The 22,369-nt window shown below is 46.9% G+C and overlaps 1 protein-coding gene across 1 annotated transcript in view; it reads right to left on the bottom strand.

Annotated features, from left to right (window-relative positions):
* Window positions 1–22,369, bottom strand: part of KLHDC8B (kelch domain containing 8B) — an 858,961-nt gene that overhangs the window by 390,579 nt on the left and 446,013 nt on the right. The window contains exon 3 of the mRNA XM_086939363.1: window positions 2,733–2,897. Within this exon, the coding sequence (XP_086795489.1) occupies window positions 2,733–2,897 (165 nt within the window). The remainder of the gene's footprint in view (window positions 1–2,732; window positions 2,898–22,369) is intronic.

Raw genomic sequence — 22,369 nt, 5'->3', positions numbered from 1 at the left:
CGCCTGGTTTTGAACCAGCTGGAGCTTCTGGAGACTGTAAGCCGGGATGCCGTTGTAGAGGGCATTGGCGTAGTCCAGCCGGGAAACAACCAGGGCGGACATGATTAACCTGAGGGCAGAAGGAGAAAAGAAACGGGAGACAGAGCGGATGGTGCGGAGAACAAGAAAGCAAGAAGATACAACAGAACTGATTTGTGAGTGGAGGTTGAGATGGTTATTGAGTTTGATACCCAGGGTTTTAACTGAGGAAGAGGGTGTGGGAGGGGGTCCCAAAGAGGAGGGCCAGAAGAGGGAGTTCCAGGGACTGGATGAACCACCTGTAAGGACCAACTCTGTTTTATCAGGATTCAACTTCAGATGATTGTGGTTCATCCAGTCCCTGATAAAAATCATAATAGACTGAAAGTTAGAGATAGAATGAGGAGAAGAGGAAAGGTTGAAGATAAGCTGGAGGTCATCTGCGTAGTTAAACACAGTGACCTCCAGCTGTTGAAGGGCAAAAATCAAAGGATAGATATAGAGATTGAATAGGAGGGGAGAAAGGGAAGAGCCCTGAGGGACACCACAAGTGAGTTGGAGTTGAGTGGCCGAGAAATCCCCCAGCCGAACCGCCTGGGTACGGTCCCTCAGGAAGGACGCTAACCACACCAGGGCTGGGCCCTCGACCCCCGCCGCTCCGACACGGGACAGTAGGATGGTATGGTCAACCGTGCCGAAGGCGGCGGAGAGGTCGAGGAGCACCAAGGCCTGGTTGTTGTCATGGTCCATGCCCTCCCTGAGATGGTTCAGGACCGACACCACGACGGACTCGGTGGAGTGCCTAGGCCGAAAGCCCGCCTGGCTGGACGCAAGGCCACCATTTGCTTCCACATGGGCACTGAGGACTGATGTAACGTGTCGCTCTAGTACCTTGCCCAGATAGGGCAGGAGGGAAATGGGGCGGTAGTTGGCTGGGATAGAAGGGTCCAGCCCAGGCTTCTTAAGAATAGGGACTACGGTGGCAGATTTGAAGGCTGGAATTACTACACCCTGAGCCAGCGAGCTGTTAAGAAGGGATAAAGGTGGTTTGGGGCAGACCGAGTAGATTTGTTGGAGGATATAGGCAGGGCAGGTATCTGCCGGGGAACCAGATTTTATTTTGGGGAGTGTTGCAAGGAATGCCTCCTCAGTGAGCGGAGGGAAGGAGGAAAGAAAGCAATGAACAGTCGGAGGAGTAGGCTCCACAAAAGCGTGGGAAGGAGGTGGGATGTTAGCTCTGATATTGACAATTTTTTCCAAAAAATAGATGTTCAATGAATCGCAGAGGGACTGGGAAGGGGGAGGTTTGGGGGAAGCTCTGTCTGAATACGCCAGGTCCTGGACAATGGAGAAGATCTCCCTGGACTTGTTCTCTGCTGCCAATATTTTCGCTGAGAAATGAGCTGTTTTGGCGCTCAATATAGCTTTTTTATAGTCATTCAGCAAAAATAAATAGGACTTTTTTAATAAGGGGCAGTAGTCCATTCTCCAGTGCCTTTCTGCACGCCGAAGAGTCAGCTTCTTTGCCTTTAGATCGTCACCAAACCAGCGATTGGGTTCCTTAGGTCTTTGAGTGGATATCCGTCGTAGTGGGGCTACCTTATCACAACCTCCCGCAAGCCAGGTGTCAATGGCGGCGGCTTGGGAGGTGGAAGATAGGCCCTCAAGGTTAGGTGCGGAGGTTAGCAGCGAAGATGACAGGGCGGTAAAGTCCACCCTATTCCAATTGCGTGCCCAGATATTTTTGGCAGGTGGAGTCTTAGTTGCCAACCTAGGGTGGAGAGAAAAGGATACCGTGGCGTGGTCTGACCAAGGACATGGGGACACGGTCATGGAAGAGACCGATACATTAAGGGACCAGACCTGGTCAAGTAGATGACCGTGAGTGTGAGTGGGAGTGTGTAAGTGAGAGGCAAAGTTAAGGGAAGTGAGTGAGTCGGAAAATTGTTTGGAAGCTAAGCTTTCCTGAGGGTCTGAGGGCCAGTAATTAAAATCCCCCAGTACCAGAATAGAGACATGATTTATAGCTAAGGTGGCTAACAGGTCCTGAAAAGCCGGCAGGAATGACTGGGTAAGTTGGGGTGGGCGGTACATCAGTAGGCAAGTGAGCGGGGGAGAGAAAGCCAGAGAACGAGCTACCAGGTGCTCGGTGGAATTGATAGTGAGGGAAGGAAGGAGTTGAAAATTATACTCGGCTCTAGAAATAAGGGCTACTCCACCTCCTAACTTACCCCCTGATCGATCGGCACGAAGGGCCACATAAGAGGTAGGGAGAGCAGCCAACAGAGAGGGCAATGAGGTTTCACAGAACCATGTTTCTGTTAGAAATAACATATCAGGCCGGTGGGTGTCCAACAGCACAAATAGCTCTTAATGGTGCTTTACGGCCGACCTGGTATTAAGTAAAATAAGAGATAGAGGGAGGGGAGGAGGTGCAGGGGAAGGGTCAAGTGGGTGGGACAAGGAGAGTGTCCCATAGAAAATTCCTTGCATTTCAATTTACATGTTAGATGAGACTGGCATTTTCACCCAGTGCACGCTTGTTTCGTCGCAGTTGTAGTTGTGGCAGCCATAGGCTAGGAGAGATCTACCTGCACTCCTTTCTGTAGTGAGACACTGTGGCGAACCCACCTTTGCTCCTCCCAGACTGAGCACATGCAGGGAATCAAACAACATGTTTCGGTCTGACATCTCTTGAATCTGAAGGCACTTACCCAGGACATAGATCTTGTTCCCTCTCAGATAGGTGGAGGCCCCATACCGCGGTGTTGGCATCGAGGGGAGAGGCTGCCAGTGGTCCTTGGTGGGCTCGTAGACTCGAACCAGGGCCTGTGGAGCAGTGTCAGCGCCCATGCCGCCGAGAGCAAAGACCTTGCCTTCTGAAAGAGAGGAGAGCAAAGGGACAGGAGGTTCAGACTCTTCCTCAACAGCATAACCAGCTACAGAACTTCAGCAATAGTGTGACTTTACAGAAGTGCATTATAGTAGTGTAACATTACAGAAGAGAACATGGAGCACAGGCTAAAGAACATGGGAAGGAGCAGGGCTGGGAGGGTGACCGAAGGAAGAGAGAAGGTAGCAAGGAACTCCTGCAGCGAATGGTGGCTGGAGGAGCGTTTGATAGCAAGAAAGAGCCAGAGTGAGCAGGGGCTAGTGAAAGAGGCGGCATCATGAGCTCTCATACACCTGGCAAAGGACACAGGCTTGTCAGTGTGGATTCTCTTTGATGACAATTATAAGTCCAGTCTCACTGCTATATAATTGCTCTTTAATCAGGAGAAATTTGTGTCGAAGATATGCAGACCGCGAGCTGCTGGTGAGTCCATTTTTGTGACGTTCCGTGGCGCAGGAGCCTGCTCCATATATACCAGGCAGCAATAAGCCCCTTTTTTTTGGCTTAATGCTGCCTCGTAAATATTGTTCCTGCTAACACAGTTTTATGCGTTAAAGGGGCCCCAGATTCAATAGAAATTCTAAATCTGAGGCAGCGCCAAAAACGTGCGCCATCTCATGGGAGGCGTAAGGGAGGCAGAACGAAGAGAAATATCTTTATTTCTCCTCATTTTTCCTTTTTCTATGTGTGCTTCAGCAGCACACATAGAAAGAGGAAAAAGACTCTTGGGATTGTTTTTGTGCAGGAAGGTTTCCCTTCCTGCACGCAATAACCATCCCCTCAACGCAGGCACCCTTGCACCATGGTGCAAAGGTGCCTGCGTTGGTGCACGGCAGCCCATTGTGCGCCGGCGAAGGGGAAAAGGACAGGTGTGTGCCGTATCGGCAAATTCCTGCCCTTTTCTTTTGCTGTAGGGCAGCACAGCAGGAAGGCCTGCGGCCTGCGGTGCTGTCCCACGGCAAAACCTCACAAATGAGGCCCTGGGACTTTACTTTGATGTGGGGCTTCTTACAAAGGCACACTTTGTTGAATGAAGGGACAAAAGCAGCCACAATCCGGTAGAAGGATTAGGGCAGTTCAAACTCAGAAGCATTGTGGAGTCAAGGACGCCCTTCATTACAGGGGTCACTCCAGGCAGGTGCTTGATCTCTCTGGCTGCTCCACACGGCAGGAAGATGCTGGGATTCGCCACCAGGAAGGTTTCACCTCCTCTCTCCGCAGGGAGGAAGGAATCCAGAGTCTACGCAGACCCTGAGTTTCCTCAGCAGAAAGTGCAGACTTCAGGTGAGGTGCCCTCACCTCTGGGAAACTGTCTGACCGGCAATTCTTCCAAAACTCTGTAGATCACTTACCCCTAGATGCATCAACATTGTCATTTGCGATTCCTTAATTGCGAAAAATAAGGAATCGCAATTAAGGATTCGCAAATGGCAATGCATCATTAATTTCGCAATTTTTTTGGGATTCGGTAAAAATCGCATTTTTTACCGAATTCCAAAAAAATTGCGATTTCCAAAAAGCGAATCCGATATTCCCATTCATTCCTATGGGCTGAAATGCCCATAGGAATGAATGGGAATTGCGAATTCGCAATTTAAATTTGGAATGCATCAAAGCCTTTCAAGGGTGGAGAGGGGGGTCCCACGGACCCCCCCCTGCACTCATGAAATGCACTTTTACATGTGAGTTACATACACACATGTCCTAAGGACATGTGTGCCTGTAACGTACACGTTTAAAAAATGCATTTTCATGCGTTTTTAAACATTTTTCCAAATTACCACGAAGTTCAACTTCGTGGTAATTTGCATTTGCAATTTTGGAAATCGCAAATGTTTTGGGGATGATGCATTGCTGTTAAGGAATCGCAAATGTGCGATTCCTTAACAGCAATCGCATTTTTTTGGAACTCGCAAAAAAAGCGAATTCCAAAAAATGCTTGATGCATCCCAGTAACCAATTTAGGAAGTGCAAAAGGCCGATTTATGCGAATCGCACCGTTTGCACTTCCTAAAACGGTTGATGCATCTGGGCATTAATTCCTTTGTCATGAAAAACTTGGAGCCATGTGGAGTTGTTTGGTTCCCACTTTTATACACATTTTCCTGACAGGGGATGTGGATCCACTGTCTAAGGTTTGAGAGAGCGCAAACTGAACAAAATGTATGAGTGCATCATAAGTGTCAGTAATATGCACAACCCATAATAGACATGCTATAAGTGCTGAAAATATATTCACCTATGCTTAGAATTGTGTGGTTAACCTAGAGATTTCATATAGAAGTGGAACTAATGCAGGGATGTGTGGAAAATGTATAACCTTATTAGACGTGATTAATCCTGATCCATGTTATGTAGCTGCTAATGGAAGAATGTCAGGCTGCAAGGCACAGAACGGATTAGGCCCCATGGCCAGAGCTGAAAGGGTTTGGGAAAGGTATTCATTTGCATGCACATGGATTGCACTAAATGTTATAATGATTTCGTTTATTAGTTAGATTTATATTGCATAGATGTGTTTTCTCATTAAATAAGAATAAGATGCTAACATGATATTTTAGTTTAGCCCTGCGAGAAATGTTGTAGGCCTGAAGTGTTCAAAGACTTTCTGATTTACACGTACTGGTACAAGTCGAGCTGTGCCGAGAAATAAGTTGCAAACTTCTGTTAGAAGTTTATGGGAATTGGGATCCTAGCTGCGGATGTCTGTCTGCGGGTGCGAGGGGGGATCCAATTAAGCATTGAATGAATAGAGTTCTGTTCAGGAGACTGGTACAGACATGGAGGAGGGTTCAGGAATGTTTGAGGGGTATCGGCGGGCCGGAGAAGAGTCTGAGAAGCAAGGTCAACTCTAACGCACGAGGCCCAAAGGAAGATCATCATGGAAAAAGCCAGAATCGACACCACGTGAGGGGCGTCTCGAGAGGGGCGTTACAACTGTAATTGGGGTTTTGTATTAGGGACAGCACCCCTGGGTGGAGTTAGAGCAGATGCCTGAGGACCCTTTAGAGAGCGGATGGGTAGGCAGAGAGGGGTCATGACTGGAGATTATAGGTGTTCACCTAGAGACTAAGAGTGAGTGATCTTCCTAGGAAGTCATTCACAGCTGACACCTTTTGATAGGTTGGGATTCTGTTAAGTAGGGATACCATCCAGAGCAGGGTAGGGACAGACTAACCTGAACCTTTCACTCCTGCTGTAAATGACGGAGAGATCACAATACGTGTCTATGCTTGCAGCCCTTTTGATTTTGGAATTAGTCCTAGTAGTATTCTTTGCTCGCCTGAGGGCTTTCAGAGAGCACATGTATGTAGTGGTGCCCGTATATCTCTTGAATCTCATTTTGAGATGCCTGTACTTGCAGTTAACCTTGACTTTGTAATAAACCTTTAAACTTAGAAGTAGTCTGTGGTTTTTCCGAGCCGAGTCCATTATTGATTGAACTAACCTGGTAAGAGATGCACTTTCTTCCCTCAATGACAGGCAATAAAGATTCAGTCGACCAGAACGGGGTTTAGATCTAGAGTGATAAGATAGTGATCAAAATCCCGCCCCCGCAGTTGGTAGCTATAGAGGATGGTTGCCTTCTTGAGGAAGGTGATCTAGGCCAGGTTAGATTACCCCAAGGCCCCTAGAGATCGATGATCGGAAGAACCGCCCGCCGAAGAGGGTCCGGATGACGTGAGACAGAAAAGCAGCAGTATCGGTCGAGAGTGAGTATAAAGGGTCATGCGTGTTAGATTGCGGTGTTTTTGTGTTGTATCTATGTTGTAATGTCTGGCGGAGTTGAATGCCTGTAGAGTGACTGTGGAACAGGTTGTGAGCGCGCGCAACCGGTGAAAACCTTAAGTTCAAGGAGAGCTTAAGTGGTTCGGGTGTATCGGACATCCAGAGAAATTGTCAACCAGTGTGAAGGGGGTCATGAGGTACCATTGATCGCCCGAAGGACCGAGATAGGGGGAACGTAAGAGTGAGTGCGTGAGTAACGGACGCTGGTCGGAAGTTACTGTGTGTGTAAGCAACCTATCAGAGAGACGATAGACATTTCGTCAGTTGTGGTGACAATTACAGATAGACTGTGGACGTACAGTCGAGAGAAGTGACCGCTTGGTCGGAAGTAGTCATTTTTTCGGTGTATGAATGGGACGCATGCGTGACCGGGAGACGAGCTGAGAAAGGAGGGGAGCTGCTGCGAAAGGGAGACGAGTGACGTCAGAAAGTGCCGCGCTGGGATTGGCCGGCCGGAGGGAGACCGCGCTGTGATAGGCCAGATAGCAAAGCCGCGCTAGGATTGGTGGATCGTCATCAGGAAGTAAACAGAATAGCGAGGCTGGGAATTGTACGATTAATCATGAAATGTTTTAAATGGTTAAGAGCGGCGTTTAAGAGAGAGAGGCGGAGATCATATGATGGGGAAGAAGCCCCGCCGGAGGGTACGCCGGCTAATTATATGGGGACAAATGTTGGGTTACACACTATATTGTGGATTTCAGAGTGGAGTAAGATTACAGAAGGAAATGAGGAACTGACGTTTCCGAAGTACGGGACGTTCAGATTAGAGGTGCTACACCGATTAAAAGCAGTCATGACCTCAATGAGACCTATGCCTAGACCGACCCAGTTTGAAGCTCTCAATGCCTGGATTAGGGCGGCGCACAAGAGGAACCTGAATAGACGACAAGAAAGAGTGAAGTGATCGGTAAGAGCAGTGCAGGAGGCCAAATGGGATGCGGATGCTAAAAGATGGAGAGTGCATAACCTAGAAGTAAACAAACTGTACCCAGTGATAGAGGTGGCAGGAAACAAAAGCCCATTAGAAGAAGATGATGAGAGCGAGACAGAGGACAGCCTGATAAATAGGTTACTGACAGATAGGCCACCCCCGTACAACAAGGAGACAGGAAATGATGAGCCCAGCAGAGAAGGGGGGCCTAGCATAGGGGAGTATGGACCGCTTCCCATTACAGATTGGGATCCCACTGCAAAGAAGGAACTGTCCCAACCTAGTCCGGTGCAGCAGGTAGTTGGAAGGTTTGTGGTACAAAGGGTGCCAGAAACGGAGCGTGCCACATCCTACGCACTACCAGATGCCCTGCAAGTACCTGTCACTATAGGCCCTATAGTATGGATTTATGACCCCGAGAGAGCCACAGGGGAGGAACAGGTACGAATGGACAGGGAGAGAGCAGAGATGGCAAGAAGGAATGATACAAGCACTTCCCCAAGTCAGTTGCCAAGACCGAGAGATTGGAGCACCCCAGTACATACAGCAGTAGACCAAACAGGAGATCCGGGGGGCCCTAGATGGCCGATGGATCTGAGGGGATCAGGACGGAAATCCTTTCAGGAGCTAAGCGAGTACATGAAGAAATGGGATGAGGCAGTGGAGGCCCACAAGAGCATCATAGCAGCGGAAGCTGGAAGGGAAAGCCAGGATAGCAGGACCCGGACTCACTGCGGGGCTGATGAAAGCAGTCCGGAGTGGGACGGGAAGGGTCGGGACGGCTGCGGAGACACTCATCATACCAGGAATGGGGTTAGAGCAAACCTAGAAAACAGGAGCCCTGAGTGTGGGGGGGTGTCCCGCCCAATTCACAGTGAAGGGGATAGGAGAACGCAAGAGTACAGAAGCATTTTTAAGTGCACCCACCATGAGTCTGGCAATAGTGGACAGAACGAGAGTTGCGAGAGGTCTCGCCATAACCCCTGTGATTACGGACCCGAACGCAGTCCTGGGGAGATGGGGAGCCGAGAGGGAACCTACCGAATCCTGAGCGACACTAGACAACGAGAGGATAGCGACAGGAGGGAGAACAGCAGGGAATCCTACCATGGGGCGAGGGAGGACAGAGAGAGTGGACAAAATGAGATTGGGGGAAACAGGCCCGTGTTTCATCACCTTCCAAGGCAGGATGGCCGAGCATGGGACCTAGAGAGATGGGAACAAGGGAGGACCCTCCTTAACTCCCCTGAGCCCAAGCGCAGGACTAGGAGCTGGGACGGGAGAGAGACCAGTGAACCCCCTAAGAAAGACATACTGCGAGCCGAGATAAAAGCCAAGAGGCTCGATGTCGCCAGCTTAAAGTCAGATCTGGATGACATGGTGGATGGTACCTTGCCTCTAGAGAGAATGGAGATGTACGAGCAGGATGAAATACTGTTCATGGCAAAGGACATCACTCGAAAAGCGAGAGCAGCACATGAGAAATTAGTTGAACTAGCAGGCAAATATATGGTGGACCTGTCCAGGACCAAAGCATTACAGGGTAACCATAGGCTACATTATTCAGACCAGGACCTAGATGAGAGAAGAACAATAGGATTGAAAACACACATAAGGGAACTGATTACGGGAATAAGGACGTGGATGGCGCTGGATAAATGGGAAGAAAGGTGGTCCAAGAAAGGGACCGTTAGGAGAAGCATGCTTGGGATGTCCCCAGAGGGAGGACTGCAGAGAATAGAGGCATACCCTTTGCGTGAGGTTGCAAACGGGAACTATGTACACGTGCCATGGAGTAGGGGGGATTTAGCGGCCTTTACCAACTCCTTCCCTAAATTGAGGGAGAATCCAGTCGAGTGGTACAAGCAGGTGGAGAGGTTTGTAAAAATATCCAAGGTACTATGGATATACCTGAACACTCTGTTTGACATTGTGGTACCAGGAGACTTGTGGACAGCATGTAAGGTTAGTGCTGAGTAAGCATGGGCGAATTTTGCGAATCTCGCGTTCGCGAATTTTGCGGATTTGCGAACTCGCAATCCGCAAAATCCGCGAATTCTCGCAAATTTGCGGATTTTTTTTTTTTGTGTTTGCGCGGGTTTCTGCCAGTTCGCAAGGGTTTTGTACAATGTCGCAAATTGCGAACTTACCTGTCGGGTCGCAAGTTTCGCGAACTTGTTGTTTCTACGTGTCCAGTCTGTTTGGGACACTCTTCTTCATCACTGCCACTCTCTGTCACCACTGCCACTCTCTGACTACTCATGCCACCCTCTGGCCCACCCATGCCACCCTCTGTTTCATCACAGCACCCTCTGGTTGTCCAGTCAGTGTACATTATTGTGGCAACGCAAGCACACCTTCCCTGCCTCAAGTGACCTGAATTAATTTGGGGCTGATTAATGTGTCACAGAATATTTTTTTAGCTGGCACCTGCTTCCTTAGTGCTTCCTGATTAGTGATCTTTTGCACTTGCTAAGTGCTTTCATTGTTGCAAAATTAGTTATAACACCTGTCCTGCCCCAACTGACAATAATGAATTAGGGGCTGATTAATGGATTTGAACATCCAGCCTGGCTCCTGCTTGTCTCCCTTAGCTCTAATTCAGGACCTTTGTGGCATATGTGTAACTATTCTGAGGTTCAGAGCAGGGTCACATAATAGTTGCAACTGGCAACTGAACTCTGGAGGGGCCCCTCAGGAAGCACTACAGGAAATGGCTACTAATGATGAGCCTGAACTTTTGAACCTGGTAAGTAGTTTCAGTTTTGCTAAGATCGTATTTCTGCAATTTTGCACTTATTCGCGGGGCGCGAAGTTGTACTGGAAAGCCGCGAACTCACGCGAACAGTGCGAGCAAAATCCGCTGCTCGCGGATTTGCGGATTTTGCGGGAGATTCGCGAATCTCGCGGATTGCGAATTTACCAAAAATCCGCAAAATCCACGAGCGAAACGGATTTTCCACCCATGCTTAGTGCTGAGTGGCCCACATCAGAACCAGAGAGAGATGCACGGACCAATGGACCGTCCGAGACAGTAATGGCAAAATATGAGAGAGTGATGACCTGGCTGAAAGAAAAGGTGCCAATGCAGGACATAGATTGGGTCAAAATAGATCGAACTAGACAGGAACCCAAAGAAACAGTTCATGAATATTATGAGAGATTGCTGAAGGCGTTTAAACAGTATAGCGGGTTGGACGTAATGGATCCTAAAGACATAGGGCAGTTTGTGTCTAAATTTGTTTTGGGCTTAAGACCGGATATCAGTTTAATGATTCAGCAACACTTGATTTGTTGGCAAAATAAACCTTTGGATGAAATTCTGAGATATGCTAGGTACTGCTGTGATGAGATAGACTCAAAAGCAAAGAAGCTAAAAGAAAAACTGATGGTGGTGCAGATGCAGTCAGCCGGTAAGGGTGGACCACAGCAACAGCAACAGGGGACAGGGACCGGGGCAGGAAACAGAATAACCAGAATAAGGGCAATGAGGAGAACTCCAACTTTAGACCTAGGTCGACATAGCAGCATTGAAAAAGACGACTCGGTGCCACCAGTGTAACGAGGTGGGGCATTGGAAACGCGAGTGTCCCTACAACGTTGAAATCGGAGAGCAGGAAGTAGAGGAGGAAGAAGTACAAAGCACTCCAGGAAGAGGGGTAACGCCATACCAAGGAAGGGTGGTCAAAGGGGGGACCCCAGCTCCACGAGCCCAGTTCCCTCAGCCACCCAGAATAGGGACAACGGGAAAGACCTATAGACAAATGCCTCTTTTTGTAGGAGGAGAGGAGTGTTACTATGTTGATCCCCTAACAGGACAGAGAGTGGAGAGAGAAGACTGTACCCTCGGGGCAGCCTTAGATGTGGATCAAAGGGGACCCTATGTTGAGGCCGAAGTGGCAGGGTGTCCCACGACCTTCCTAGTAGACACAGGAGCCACTCGATCCATGATAAGATCAGCTGCAGTCCCAGGCCTGCCAATGTCAGGGGAGACTATTCAAGTGGTGGGGGTCGCAAACAGGAGAATAATTAGCCCATTGACAGAACCAGTGCAAGTGAAAATAGGGAAATACAGCGATGAACATCAGTTTGTGGTTTGCGATTCTAGTCCTGTATGTCTGTTGGGAAGGGACCTTTTGTGCAAATTAAATTGTACCATATACTGCACACCGCAGGGAGTGGAGGTATTGACAAATGATGATGACGCTGACTTCAAAGTCGCCAACTCGAGAATATGTGTGGAGCTGTATCCCACTTTGACAGTGGATGAGCTCCCATGGGATTTAAGAGAGACCGTGGCCCCAGAAGTGTGGGATTTCACTGGGGAAGAGATTGGACTAGTCAAGGGAGTGGACCCAGTGAAAATCATAGTGAAACCGCATGCTGAGTTTCCAAGAACACCCCAATATAAATTGACTCCAGAAACGATTGCAGGTATCAAACCCGTGATAGAGTCCATGATTAAGCAGGGAATACTGAAAGAGATCGTGGGTAGTCCATGTAACTCCCCGATTATGGGTTTGCAGAAACCGGATGGGAAATTCAGAATAGTGCAGGACCTTCGGAAAATTAATAACATAGTCGTCTCATGTTGTCCAGTGGTACCGAATCCTTCAGTGATATTGTTTCAGATACCGTTCCAAGCTGAATGGTTCACGGTGATAGACCTATGCCAGGCTTTCTTCTCGATCCCATTGGACGAAGATAGCCATTTCCTTTTCGCTTTTAAGCTGGAAGGTCGCGTATTAACATGGTGTCGTATCCCACAGGGGTATACAGAGAGCCCATCGATCTTTAACCAGCTTTTGAAGAAAAATCTTGAAAGTCTAGTGCTGCCCCAGAAGTCGGTTCTGGTCCAGTACATAGACGACCTACTTGTGGCGTCAGAAACTGAAGAAGCTTGCAGGGAGGACTCCATTGCTTTGCTAAATCACCTAGCTGTAAATGGGCACAAGGTGTCCCCGGGAAAATTGCAGTACTGCCTGACAGAAGTGCAGTACTTGGGGCACAGAATTGAGAAAGGCAAACGAAAGGTGTCACCAGACAGAATAGAGGCGATCATGAAGATGAATGCGCCTAAAACACAGAGAGAAGTCAGGATGTTCCTAGGGATGGTGGGTTATTGCCGACAGTGGATCGCGAACTTTTCACTGAAAGCAAAACCCTTGCAAAAACTGACGCACAAGGAGGTGAGTGATCCGGTACCATGGGACAAGGACTGTTTGATGGCGTTCCTGTAGCTGAGAGAGGACTTGTGTCGTGCTCCTGCTCTGGGAATGCCAGATTACAATAAAATATTCTTGCTTTACTGCTGTGAAAGAGAGGGTTGTGCTTTGTCTGTTTTAGTTCAAATTCATGGGAATGCCCGTAGACCAGTTGCCTACTTTTCGGCTACCTTAGACCCAGTAGCCGCAGCGTTGCCAGGATGTCTCAAATCCGTTGCTGCAACCGGTGTCAGCATCGAACGTTGTGTAAACATAGTAATAGGACACCCGTTAGAGGTGTATGTGCCACATTCTGTTGAACTGTTGATGACCAGGACCAAAACACAGCATCTGACCAATAGCAGGCTCACGCGCTATGAGCAAGTTATTCTTGCTGCAGAGAACGTGACCCTCAAGAGATGCTCTGTTTTGAACCCTGCTCCCTTAATGCCACTCCCAAGTGACATTGATGATGATGTATGTACAGATCATGATTGCCTCGATGTGACTGAACTATGCACCAAACCGAGACCTGACATCATGGATGAGCCACTGACTGACCCCAATGAAGTTTTCTTTGTCGATGGCTCATGCGTAAGAGACGAAGTTGGGCAGTTGAGAGCAGCTTACGCTGTTTGTACAATTACTGGAGTTGTGGAAGCTGGATGCCTGGAAGGAGTACACTCCGCTCAGGTAGCTGAGATTATTGCATTGACGCGTGCCTGCCTGGCAAGCAACCAAATTCGAGTCACCATATACACCGACAGCCAATACGGTTACGGGGTAGTTCATGATTACGGGCAATTATGGTCTCAAAGAGGTTACATGACTTCTTCAGGCTCTCCCATTCGTAATGGAGAGTTTGTACGTCTACTGTTAGAAGCTTTGCAATGTCCGGCAGGTATTGCAGTTGTAAAATGTACCGCCCACACTAGGAACATGGACTTCGTGTCACAAGGCAACAGATATGCCGACGAAGTCGCCAGGTATTGTGCAGAACAAGGGTACTCTTTCACAGAGGTGGAAGTGGGCGGAATAAATGTCAGGACTGAGTTAGCTATGATATTAGAAACTGTAGACACCTGGGACGAGTTAAAATGCATGCAAGAAAATGCACCCGATTTTGAAAAGCAAACATGGGAAACTGCAGGATGTGTGATAGGTGAGTCACATTTCTGGGTTTCAGCTGATGGAAGGGCAGTGTTACCAAATGAGATGGTGAGCCCAATGGCCAGACAAATCCATGGTCCAGTACACCTAGGGAGAGACGCTATGCTGAGAGTATTCAGACAAACCTGGTATAACCCGAAGTTTAGAGTAGCAGCAGAAGCATTGTGCCAGCGTTGTGTGACCTGTCAGCAGCTGACCGTAGGAAAAAGAACACCAGTTGCATTGAGTCACATAGGGAGGTCCGGAGGTCCATTCAATAGGATGCAAATCGACTTCATTGAAATGCCAAGGTGCAACCGCCTTCGTTATGTCCTGGTGGTTGTTTGCATATTTTCCAGATGGGTCGAGGCATACCCTACACGCAGGTGTGACACCCTCACAGTAGCCAAGTTATTGCTTAGGGAACTCACACCACGCTTCGGGGTACCGGCCTCCTTGGAATCAGATAGGGGAATGCATTTCAACAGCGAGCTTGTGAAGATGATTTGTGCGGCCCTGAACATAGACCAGAAATTGCATTGTAGTTACCGACCAGAAGCTTCGGGAATTGTAGAGCAGATAAACAGCACCATCAAGTCCCGAATTGCCAAAATGTGTTCATCCACGTCTCTGAGTTGGCCTGATGCTCTGCCATTGGTCCTTATGAGCATCCGTAGTACCCCAGACAGAAGAACGGGACTGTCACCCCACGAGGTGTTAATGGGGAGGGCAATGAGATTGCCATCAGTACCAACTGCTGCATTATTGAATATCACCGATGATATGATCCTGGACTATTGTAAGGGTCTGTCTGATGCCATTCATTCTGTGTCCCTTCAGGTGCAGGCTGCCGAGGTCCCGTCGTGCCAGGACTTGTGTCATGACCTGTGCCCTGGCGATTGGGTGCTTGTAAAGAAGCACGTAAGGAGAAGCTGCCTAGATGTCCGTTGGCGTGGGCCCTACCAGATCATCTTGATCACGAACACTGCTGTGAAGGTGGGAGGCCTGCCCAACTGGATCCACGCGTCTCATACGCGAAGAGTTCCAGCACCTCTGGAAGAAACAGCTCCTCTCTCGGATGTAAGTCCAGCTGCGGACGGAGAAGCCATAGAGGGGGCCAGCCAAGCTGTGGAGGTGCAAGAAGAAGCTGGGAACGTGTCTGACCAGGCTGAGGACGGTCAGTACAACAGTGAAACAGACGACGCTACAGAAGGAGAAAGTAGCTGGGAGTACGAATCAGATACTGACCAGGCTGAAAGAGAGCGAGAGCAAAACAGAAGGACAAGGAGCAGAAGGGTAAGGCGTGGAGAAGCCAGCTGGCCGCAAAGAAGGAGTTCAAGCCTGAGGTCAACTCCAGAAAGAACCCTTGCTCCGATATCTGAAGACTCGGACCCGGAAGAAGGTGCTCAGGGCTCTGAAGCACCCGATCTAAGAAGGTCAAGAAGAGTACGTGTGCCTAACAGAAGATACGCCACTCTTGAGTGGGCATATCTGGCGACAAATGTCTTGGGAACGAGCGACAGGGAGGATCAGAGCGGTGCTGGTGTCCAGCTCTGAACCCATCATCACAGTGGAAGTACAGCTGTTAGTGCCCGGAGTAGAAGCAGAAGGGTCACTAACGTTCACACTCCCCAACCCTCCCCGCTTAAGCAAGTTAAAGCACATGTTTTTCACCGAATTGCAATTCCCCGATTTTGGAACAAAGATAACAGGCCATGAAGAGCACATTCTTCGTTTGGAAATATTGAATTATGCTGTTCAAGCCGCAGGTCCAAGCCTCATCGTAGACGCTTAAAGACTTTGTAAATAAACGAGAAAAAGAAGATTACCTAGCGCCTAGGAAGCAGAGAACCTTAGGGACCTTTCCTATAAGTTGACGGAGAAGGGCTAGGGTTGTCTGTGTCAAAACTTAAAGAGACTTTGCAAAAGGAGATTGCCAGCTTCCAAATTGTGTGGTTCTAAAGACTGAAAAGATCAAGAGGGACTGTAAAGGAACAAAGAGAAAAAGAACTTTGTGTTGGAATAGAAGGAAAGAATCATACTGTCTGACGAAATGGAGGCCGGTAGTCCGAATCGTAGAGCCAAATGTATAATAGGCACCTTGGGCCCGATTCACAGAACTAACTTAAGACAAAATCCTAAATTTACTACTTTTGGTATTCACAGAAGTTAGGATTGTGTCTTAAATTTGTCTTAAGACAGACTTAAGAAAAAATCCTAACTTAAGTCTGTCTTAAATCAGTCTTAAGTCTGTCTTAAGACAAACTTAAGACAAAATCCTAACTTCTGCGAATTCCAAAAGTAGTAAGTTTAGGATTTAGTCTTAAGTTAGTTCTGTGAATCGGGCCCATTAATAGTAGGAGTGATACTTCTTATAACTTTAGTAGTTACTGTATCATATGTAATGGGACATGAGAGTGAGGCAAGGGTATCAGATGAAAAATCTGTAGTGACACCAAAACCCACTGTTGCTGGTAAGAAGGGGGAAACCATACAGGAAAAAGCGTTATTAGCAGCAGAAGCCCGTAGGTTACACATGGATGAGTCCCAAGGCGACTATAGGTCAAATGCTTATGCCAAACTTGTGTATGAATACGTGGATGCCATGGAGGTTAAGGACTGTTACGTCTGCATGCAACTACCTGCATCTGTAGATGAAGGCATTAGATATCATCACCTCCCGCTGACTTATGGCATTACATGTAGCTTATTGCTTAGCATATTTTATGGGAGGGATAGTTTTGAATACTATTTCTCTAATTATGAATCAGTGTTACCAGAAGTCCCAAATTACAAGCAAATGATCAAATGGGACTACTGGAAGAGTGAAGACAGATTGGCGAAGTTCTTCATTCCTTGGGATACTTTAGATACGTCACATGCCCGTAGAAATAACCTGACATGCAAAGTGTCAGAAGTCGAGAAGAAGTTTATAGGGCAAGTGGATGATCGATACAGAAGGCAAAAGATTTTGAAAAAATCAGGACAATGGAAAACAGATTGGACCGAGGAAGAGAAGGCACACAAGAGAAAGGGTAGTAGTGGTCCAATAGCTTTGGATCGCACACAGAGAGGGAAGTTATGTCTTCACAGAAGCAAAACGTACTACGAAAATGTATTCGTAGGGGAAGTCAGTTGTGAACATGCTTTTAGATTAGAATATTACACTAAGGATTTCTTGAAAGGAATGCAAGTGATTCCAAATGTATATTTTGTATGTGGAAGAAATGCCTACGTGAGACTACCTGATAACTGGTATGGATCATGCTATTTGGCAATTGTCTTCCCCAAAATATACCATGCCCAAGGCTTACAGATCATAGAGGGCAAGGCCTCAGCAAGGGGGAGAAGAGACCTAGGAGATGCAGAAATGGTTGGAGATGTATTTGGAGCTGCATTTCCTCTTTTAGGACTGATCCTCAATGATGTCAAAATTAGGAGATTGGCAACAGTCGTAGACAGATTGTCTGCCAGCACTGCTAGATCCTTGATGCTGGTAGAAGGAGAGATGCAATCGATAAGGGCCATGGTGCTTCAGAACCGTCTTGCGTTAGACGTCCTGCTAGCAAAAGAAGGCGGAGTCTGTAAGGCTTTGAAGGTCCAGGAATGTTGTACTTACATTCCAGACAATTCGAAGCCTCTGGAGAAAGTTATCATGAACATAACTAACATTCACAAAGAGATCGAAGACCTGACTAAAGTAAATGTTTGGGAAAAGGTGGGCCATGGAATGGGCGAAGTTGGAGGTTGGTTTGCCAACCTAGGGAAGAGCTTTGTATGGTATGTTCTGAAACCTATCATCATAATAGTGATCTGTGTGATCATGTTGTGGGGATTGGTGAGGTCATACCAATGGTATAGATCAAGGAGATTGGAGAGATCCAGGAGAGAACAGCTGCAGTGATTAGCGGCAATACAGGACAATCAGTACAGGAGCCTGAGGGCTCTAGAAACGCAGAAGCGAGGGGCAATCGCAATAAGTTCAGTTTAAATGTTAGTGATGACCCCGAGAGGTCATCAAAGGGTGGAACTGAGAGAGCGCAAACTGAACAAAATGTATGAGTGCATCATAAGTGTCAGTAATATGCACAACCCATAATAGACATGCTATAAGTGCTGAAAATATATTCACCTATGCTTAGAATTGTGTGGTTAACCTAGAGATTTCATATAGAAGTGGAACTAATGCAGGGATGTGTGGAAAATGTATAACCTTATTAGACGTGATTAATCCTGATCCATGTTATGTAGCTGCTAATGGAAGAATGTCAGGCTGCAAGGCACAGAACGGATTAGGCCCCATGGCCAGAGCTGAAAGGGCTTGGGAAAGGTATTCATTTGCATGCACATGGATTGCACTAAATGTTATAATGATTTCGTTTATTAGTTAGATTTATATTGCATAGATGTGTTTTCTCATTAAATAAGAATAAGATGCTAACATGATATTTTAGTTTAGCCCTGCGAGAAATGTTGTAGGCCTGAAGTGTTCAAAGACTTTCTGATTTACACGTACTGGTACAAGTCGAGCTGTGCCGAGAAATAAGTTGCAAACTTCTGTTAGAAGTTTATGGGAATTGGGATCCTAGCTGCGGATGTCTGTCTGCGGGTGCGAGGGGGGATCCAATTAAGCATTGAATGAATAGAGTTCTGTTCAGGAGACTGGTACAGACATGGAGGAGGGTTCAGGAATGTTTGAGGGGTATCGGCGGGCCGGAGAAGAGTCTGAGAAGCAAGGTCAACTCTAACGCACGAGGCCCAAAGGAAGATCATCATGGAAAAAGCCAGAATCGACACCACGTGAGGGGCGTCTCGAGAGGGGCGTTACAACTGTAATTGGGGTTTTGTATTAGGGACAGCACCCCTGGGTGGAGTTAGAGCAGATGCCTGAGGACCCTTTAGAGAGCGGATGGGTAGGCAGAGAGGGGTCATGACTGGAGATTATAGGTTTTCACCCAGAGACTAAGAGTGAGTGATCTTCCTAGGAAGTCATTCACAGCTGACACCTTTTGATAGGTTGGGATTCTGTTAAGTAGGGATACCATCCAGAGCAGGGTAGGGACAGCCTAACCTGAACCTTTCACTCCTGCTGTAAATGACGGAGAGATCACAATATGTGTCTATGCTTGCAGCCCTTTTGATTTTGGAATTAGTCCTAGTAGTATTCTTTGCTCGCCTGAGGGCTTTCAGAGAGCACATGTATGTAGTGGTGCCCGTATATCTCTTGAATCTCATTTTGAGATGCCTGTACTTGCAGTTAACCTTGACCTTGTAATAAACTTTTAAACTTAGAAGTAGTCTGTGGTTTTTCCGAGCCGAGTCCATTATTGATTGAACTAACCTGGTAAGAGATGCACTTTCTTCCCTCAATGACAGGCAATAAAGATTCAGTCGACCAGAACGGGGTTTAGATCTAGAGTGATAAGATAGTGATCAAAATCCCGCCCCCGCAGGTTTCAGAACAGTTTTGAGTTGGTTCTCATTCAAATGTCATTTCGCAACTACATCCTTTGAGCAGGGTGATGGCTCTGACAGCAGACAGCAATGATGCTGGCTGCAGCCAGGAGTATCGAACACAAGGACAGAATGAAGTCTGAGATCTCTGCATTTCGCTTGTCGAAGCCTCCCTGAAGCCGTGATCCAGACATATAAAAGGACAGGCCCGCCTGGAAACTTCCTGCCTTCCTCACACTGAACAACAGAAACTGCAGCCCCACTCCTCACCCCTACTATCTACCAAACTGTATAACTTAGGAAAACGTAATCAGCAGACCTTTACTAACAAAGTCCTCATTGAATTTCATTGGGTTTCTGAGGAGAGCCCTGTCTCCGCCATCATTTATTTCAGTGTATGAGTCTCCCCCCTCCAGCCACAAGACCGCAGTCCATAACTTCACAGCCTGGGGAGCTGTATCCGTCCTCATCCGTGTGCCAGGCTGAACCAGGGGCATCCAAAATGACTCCAACTGGTCCCAGTATCCGGACTCTCACTGGACACAATGGGCCAGATTCGCAGAACTAATTTAAGACAAAATCCTAAACTTAAGACAGACTTAAGTTAGGATTCTGTCTTAAGTCTGTCTTAAGTCTGTCTTAAGACAAACTTAAGGCAAAATTAAGTCAAAATCCTAACTTCTGTGAATACCAAAAGTAGTAAGTTTAGGATTTTGTCTTAAGTTAGTTCTGTGAATCTGGCCCTAAGTCCTGCTACCAAATACGTATCAAAAAGTCACTGCACATGTATGCACTCAACAAACACACAGAAGGTCAGCTCAAAGATCTGGGGTTCACACATCAACAGACCTTTACATGAGTGAGGTCAGTGCACACAAAGAATAAGCTCTGGTCACACTAATGATTCACAAAGACTCTGTACGCTGTCATTGCGGCTTTATGTGATTCATCCATTGCAGCCAAGACCTGGAACGAGCTACCGGCAGACATCAGAGGCACCCCCTCCCTGAACACCTTCAGGAAGACCCTCAAGACCTGGCTCTTTGGCTAAACAGATCTGCGGACCCCCACCCCCCTCAGCGCCTTGAGACCCGCATGGGTGAGTACTGCACTTACAATTCCCTCATTGATTGATTGATTGATTGATCCATGACCTGCTATGACGGAACCTTTGTGCGCCTCTCCAGGCTACAGAACAGGTTCTCGACCTCGCATTACCAGGTGCAGGCCTAGCCTCTGTGCACAGCTAGATGAAGGAGGCTCCAGGGGCACATGAAAAGTCAGGGTACCAGTTTCACAAGCAGTCAAGCACTTATGGCAGGGTTAGATGCTTCTTCACCATGCAGGGGATATTCCGGTCCCCCCAAAAAACCTGATCGATAGATGCAGTTATAGAGCCACATCTCAACTTCTGCTGCAGTTTTTGTGACCCTCCCACAACTGCATAAAAACACAAGAGGGTCAAGTCTAATCTTCAGATTGAAGTGTTGCAACCACATGTCTGGAAGCTGCGACCACATGTCTGGAAGCTGCGCCCACATGTCTGGAAGTGCTGCGACCACATGTCTGGAAGAGCTCCGACCAGATATCTGGAAGAGCAGCAACCACATGTCTGGAAGAGATCCGACCAGATATCTGGAAGAGCTGCAACCACATGTCTGGAAGAGCTCGGACCAGATATTTGGAAGAGCTGCGACCACATGTCTGGAAGTGCTGCGACCCCACGTCGGGAAGAGCTCCGACCAGATGAATGTCTGACTAAATATCGAAATCAAAAATATCGACCTACAAAAATATCGGGACAAAAATATCGAAGTCAAAAATATCGGAATCCTATCCCTAACAAGGTAAGTACAAAAATATCGAAAAAATAATATCGTAGTACAAAAATATCGGAATTAAAAATATCGTTTTTTTAAATGTATTAATAATAATGTTAAAATAATTATAAAATACATATAATTTTACAAATATTAAATAAAAATATTAAAACATAATAAAAAAATTAAAACTAATACATATACATTTAAAATAAATTAAAAACGTAATAATTTAATGTAATTTTATATTTTATAATTTCATTTAATTGATTTAATTTAAATTTATTTAATTTTTACCCTGTACGACTGTACCCCAAAAACCCAAAACTGACCCAGAACCCTAAAAATACCCCTTAACCCAAATACTGAAAACTGACACTGAACCCTAAAAATACCCCTTTACCCATGAACTGAAAACTGACCCTGAACCCTAAAAATACCCCTTTACCCATGAACTGAAAACTGACCCTGAACCCTAAAAATACCCCTTTACCCACAAACTGAAAACTGACCCTGAACCCTAAAAATACCCCTTTACCCACAAACTGAAAACTGACCCTGAACCCTAAAAATACCCCTTTACCCATGAACTGAAAACTGACCCAGAACCCTAAAAATACCCCTTTACCCATGAACTGAAAACTGACCCTGAACCCTAAAAATACTCCTTTACCCATGAACTGAAAACTGACCCTGAACCCTAAAAATACCCCTGTACCCATGAACTGAAAACTGACCCTGAACCCTAAAAATAACCCTTTACCCAAAAACTGAAAACTGACCCTGAACCCTAAAAATACCCCTTTACCCATGAACTGAAAACTGACCCTGAACCCTAAAAATACCCCTTTACCCATGAACTGAAAACTGACCCTGAACCCTAAAAATACCCCTTTACCCATGAACTGAAAACTGACCCTGAACCCTAAAAATACCCCTTTACCCATGAACTGAAAACTGACCCTGAACCCTAAAAATACCCCTTTACCCATGAACTGAAAACTGACCCTGAACCCTAAAAATACCCCTGTACCCATGACCTGAAAACTGACCCTGAACCCTAAAAATACCCCTGTACCCACAATTAATTAATATTATTTAATTACCA

Source organism: Lissotriton vulgaris, chromosome 9, assembly GCF_964263255.1.
Source record: "Lissotriton vulgaris chromosome 9, aLisVul1.2, whole genome shotgun sequence".
NCBI lineage: Eukaryota > Metazoa > Chordata > Amphibia > Caudata > Salamandridae > Lissotriton > Lissotriton vulgaris.
The sequence above is the reverse complement of the archived record's forward strand: the minus strand, read 5'-3'. Positions and strand labels throughout refer to the sequence as shown.